The 5,043-nt window shown below is 37.8% G+C and overlaps 1 protein-coding gene across 1 annotated transcript; it reads left to right on the top strand.

Moving 5' to 3' along the window:
- Positions 1-285: 285 nt before the first annotated feature.
- Positions 286-1,679, top strand: LOC105115240 (zinc-finger homeodomain protein 2-like). The gene is made up of 2 exons (XM_011012087.1): positions 286-1,249; positions 1,335-1,679. The coding sequence occupies exons 1-2, from the start codon at positions 484-486 to the stop codon at positions 1,346-1,348; spliced, it is 780 nt and encodes a 259-aa protein (XP_011010389.1). The 5' UTR covers positions 286-483; the 3' UTR covers positions 1,349-1,679.
- Positions 1,680-5,043: the final 3,364 nt, after the last annotated feature.

Below are 5,043 nucleotides of genomic sequence, written 5' to 3'. Positions count from 1 at the left end.
ACACCTTCTTAATTAATTAAAAAAAACCATTTTAACAAACAAAGATAAAGAGGAAATATATTTAAAAAGGAACTGAGAATGGATTTATTTACTGGCAATAGCCAGTAAATTGTTGAGGGTAAAAGAAAGAGAAAATGGAAAGTAAATTAAAGGCTTTCGAGTAAGACACCTATTTTCTGCAGGCCGGTGTATTGATGGCCACACTCTCCCTCAACCTCTTATCTTCTCTTTTTATGATCTTTAAAAAGAAAAGGAAAAGGAAAAGAAAAAACAATTCTATTATTATTATTTTATCATATAAATGCGAGCTTTTATCACCGTTTTATTTCACTTGGTTATTATAGTGGGGGGATCTGCTCACAAAAAGAACCGGCCGTGCCATGTAGGTCTTCTCTATCAACAAAAAAAAGAAAAGAAGCCACCATAGGGTAGACCGAGAGAAAAAGAAGGGGGAAAAAAAGCTTAGAGAGAGTGGGGAAAAAAATGGAGTTTGATGAGCACGAAGACCAAGAGGAAGAAATGACCGGGATGACGGTGATGCCACCGGGTTATGACTCAATTAGCAACTCAGCTACTGCTCGGTCGAAAATGGGTCCTACAGGTGGCGGAGGAGAAGGTGCTTCAACAACAGCAGCAAACACAAACACAAGAAAATCTTCAATCAGATACAGAGAGTGTCAAAAAAACCATGCTGTGGGAATCGGTGGACACGCACTTGATGGTTGTGGCGAATTCATGGCCGCAGGTGAAGAAGGTACTTTGGATGCACTTAAATGTGCTGCGTGTAATTGCCACCGTAATTTCCACCGCAAAGAGACTGATGGTGGGGGTGGAGGAGAATTAATATTATACCATGGCCATCACCACCAGCAACAACCACAATTCTCTCCTTATTATCGTGCTCCACCACCGGCTGGGTACCTTCATCACTTGACTCCAACTCAGCAGCCAAGGCCTTTAGCCTTGCCGGCTGCGTCTGGTGGTGGTGGTGGGTATAGTAGGGAAGAGGAGGATGTGTCTAATCCGAGCAGTAGCGGTGGAGGAGGAGGAGGAGGAGGTAGTAGTTCGAAGAAGAGGTTTAGGACAAAGTTTTCGCAGGAGCAGAAAGAAAAGATGTTGGCTTTCGCGGAGAGGCTAGGTTGGAGAATCCAGAAACATGATGAGGCTGCTGTGGAGCAGTTTTGTGCGGAGAATGGTTTGAAGCGGCATGTGCTCAAGGTCTGGATGCATAATAACAAGCACACTATTGGTAAGAAACCCTAAAAATCTCTTAGGAACATAAAAGACCAACATTTGTTATCATCACCATCACCATCATCTTCTTCTTCTTCCAGAAATTGGTGACTAGCTACTTATTGGTGCCATGGAGATAGAGAGTAGACACCAGTAGTGCAATCTGGAAAGGGAATCTCGGAAAGTTGGGATGTCAATTTAACTAGGGTTCTTAGCTAGTGGCGTTTTTCTTTTTCTTTGCTTTTGTTTAGTTTCTTCTCTCTGTCACTGTAGGATGAATGGTGATGATCATCATGACTGTTATTCTGAATACGTTGTTGATGATGGGCCATTGCTCAAATCATCAGCATCTTCTAACCGTAGTTTCTTTCTTTAAGTTTTAAGCTTAATTATGAGAAACCTGGCTAGTTAGTCTTTAATTTAAATGACTAGCTGTTTTCCTTGAATTTTGATTTTCTACATGTAAATTAATGTTAGGACTTGAAAAAAGCTCTGAAAAACACCCACAATGCCATTAGAACTCACTCAACATTTTTGATATTTCAAGTCAGTTGTCTAATTCACGAGTCACATGAGCAAAGGCAAAAACTGATGGGTTAATTTGTAAGGTGGTATCATGTGACGATGATGATTTTCTAGGACCCAGAGAATTCCTAGTTGAATCAAAACGTGGTTAGCATGCAAAGCTGTAATTTTTTGTCCCTTCACAACTGTCAGCTTCTCCTTCTTTCTCTCTAGCTCACCACCGCTTAAGCTTTGATCATCCCTCCCCCTCTCTCCCTCGCATTAATTTGCGTTTTCACTATAGACACCTCGAGCTGATCATCATGAATAAAGCTCAAAGCCCACCGAAAAAGGGCTGTGGGACAACTGTGCTAACAAGAGAGGTGGAACCCTAACAGAGTGTGAATCGTATGTCATCGTACTCGATCTCTACTCTAATGTTGATACAAAAACTGTGTTCATTTCCCTCATGTAGCTTCCTCATTCCTCGTCCTCCATTAATTGCTTTCTCGCTTTCTCTTGCCTACATTGTTTACAAACTAGGATATATATATAGTTCTTTATTTCTTTTTTTTAAAAGATATATAGGTAGAACATGAGTGAGTATTCATGTTTCACATTTGTTCCGTGCCTTGTTTTAATTCTTTCAGGCTTCTTCTGCTTCCTCTTATCTTTTTTTCCCCTCAGAAGTACTTGGTAAAAGTAAAGCAATTAAAGTTGGAAAGTGGTTGCTTATTAACATTGCATCACTGTAGTTTCCAGATATATTTTCAGACCTTGTGGTTGCCGTTTACTCATGAACATGGAAGGAAGTCCCAGAATAACTTTTAAAAGGAGGCTTGGTTTCTTTAATTTTAATCATATATTTCACTTCAAGTATAACCTATAATCAATGTTTAGTTTCTTTAATTTGATCAATTACAGTTGACAAAATCCCAAGCTTACTTTCTCATAGTTAAATATGTAGTAAAATAATTCATTCAAACTCTTTGTTTTTTGGTCTCATAATTTTGGGTTATACTGATGAAACAATCAATTAGAGACAAGAATTAATTTATCTTAGAGAGCAAGGAATGACCCTAAATAATTGCTTTGAGAACTGAGAGGCTTGCTGACTGATTTGTTCATAAAAAAGAACTCAATGCAATGCATGAAGAAGCCTAAATAATGTATAGGGAGTGAGAAGAGGGAAATGGAATCTCGATCGAGCATGTTACTCATATAGACATGTAGATGTTGGAGAAAGGCAAGTAATGAATCGAGAGGCTACTAGGGCATTTGAAGCTGTCGGAAAAATGATCTCATGTTATGTTGCTTGCTTTTTATTCTGTTCCGTTGAGGGACATGTGGGCTCTGTCGTCTCAGAAAAGAAAAGAGAGAACGGAACAATAATAAATGGGGACTGACATTACAGCTAATGTCTGTGTTATATTTTGGTGGTTGTCTCTAACTTCTAACCAGTGGTGTGCACCAAAGCTCTTGTCATAGGATGGCAACATCTCTGAAACTCATCTTCTGTCATCCACGTGTATATATATATATATTATACGTGCTAACAGTAAAAACTAACAACTACTCAAATGCCTTTCTTAACTAGGGTAACTATTATGTGTTAAACTCATGGCGTGCAGCTAATGAGCTCCTAGCCTGAGTGCTTTTCATGTTTCTCAGAAACAAAAACGTGAATTGTTTCCCTCAACCAGCACCCAAGATTCTTAGGATGCGATTTTGCACCAGTACATTATGTATTGACAAAGCAAAATGCCAGAAACTTGTATGGATGTAGGGTATTGCTGGGGAAAAGTAAAATCCCATAGTTGCAGGTCAGGGCCATTTTGGATGCCAAGGACTAAAGATACATCGCAATCAACTCTTTCTTTATACGGGCTGACAGGTTCAGATGCCTTCTCCGTGACCACCAACATCTCCTGTTCCATGCATAAAATGATGATTTAATCTAGCTTTCCCAGTCCCTTTACCATATAAGAGGGACGGTAAAAGAACCGAATAATCTTTGGTAATTACTAATTACATAGTTTTGATCAAAATTAATCAGCTACCAGACCTTGTAATACGTACTGGTGGTCACTCATACGTGGGATGACGTGATGAGCTTGAATACTTGACGGAAGGTGAATCTCTAAAATCAAAACAGTATCATTGAATTAGCTGTAATTATACTCGTGAAAGGGTATTCTTTGTAATTAAATTAAATTCCTTTTTTGAGAATCCTTCTGTTTAGGACCTAAGTTCTCCAGAAGGGAAATACCAAGCAATAAATCGAAGTCGGCAAAGCAACAAATGCAAATGATGTTCAGTTAGGTTCAAACAATGGGCCATGCTATTGATGAATTTTAAGTCTTATCTGCCATTAATCGTGTTATGTTTCCCTCTTCTCAGCTTGCCAGGGGGGCTCAGACAGGAAGCTGTCTGTCCTGACCACTGCTCAAATTTCAGGATGGGTTGTCTATCCAGGACCCTACATGGGATTCTGACACGTATTTGGGCCTGTCCAAATTTTAGCTTATCAGGTTATCGCAATGCCATTTATCTACCTGGTGGGGTTGGGCCTGGCTATCCTCTATATTAGCACGCCTCGGCCAGGCTTGGCTACGGAACTTTAGAGAAACCTATCTCTTTTTTAATGTTTTTTGGACAAAATATTCTTACCATTCTATAATTTGGTTTTTCTTAACTTTGCAAATAAGTTTTCCAATATTACAATTTCCAGCCAGGATGAAAGCATATTTTTAAAATCAATAAAATGACAATAATGTCTTTACATATATATATTAAAGCATAAAAGGTAATCGTGACGGTACAACTTGTTTTCTATATTTGTGGCAACCTTCTCTTCTCTTTTATAGTTTCTTTGTCAAACACAAATTAGAAGAAAAATCCAAACACAAATTTGCCTTCTTACAACCTTCTATTTTCATGTTTAGTTGTTGCCATCCATGTTTAGTTGTTGCCATCGATTTCTAGTCTGGAACTCAACTAAAAATGGCATGTTACATTTTTTTTCCTTCAATCAAGATTTTAAAATTTGTTACTGCATTTTATTATTATTAAATCATTAAAATATAGGTTTTGTTTCCTCGATTTAATAAAACAAATCACTAGTTTAAAATCGAAAATGGGAATCTTAAAGGTACAGTAATCTTAAACAATTAGATTTTAGTAAATTTTTTTATGTTTAATAGATAAATTTCATGCTCCCAGACAAATTTTGAATACTGAAAAAATAATATGGATTTTGATGAAAAGCCTCCCAAATCTACAAACTAGGGTTACCATTCACAAAAT

The sequence above is a fragment of the Populus euphratica genome, unplaced genomic scaffold, assembly GCF_000495115.2.
Source record: "Populus euphratica unplaced genomic scaffold, PopEup_1.0 scaffold662.1, whole genome shotgun sequence".
Taxonomy (NCBI): Eukaryota; Viridiplantae; Streptophyta; class Magnoliopsida; order Malpighiales; family Salicaceae; genus Populus; species Populus euphratica.
Note: the sequence above shows the minus strand (reverse complement) of the source record. Positions and strands in the feature narration are given on the sequence as shown.

Excerpts from the sequence above, each read along its gene's own strand:
- LOC105115240 (XM_011012087.1), top strand. The coding sequence starts at position 484 with ATGGAGTTTGATGAGCACGAAGACCAAGAGGAAGAAATGACCGGGATG.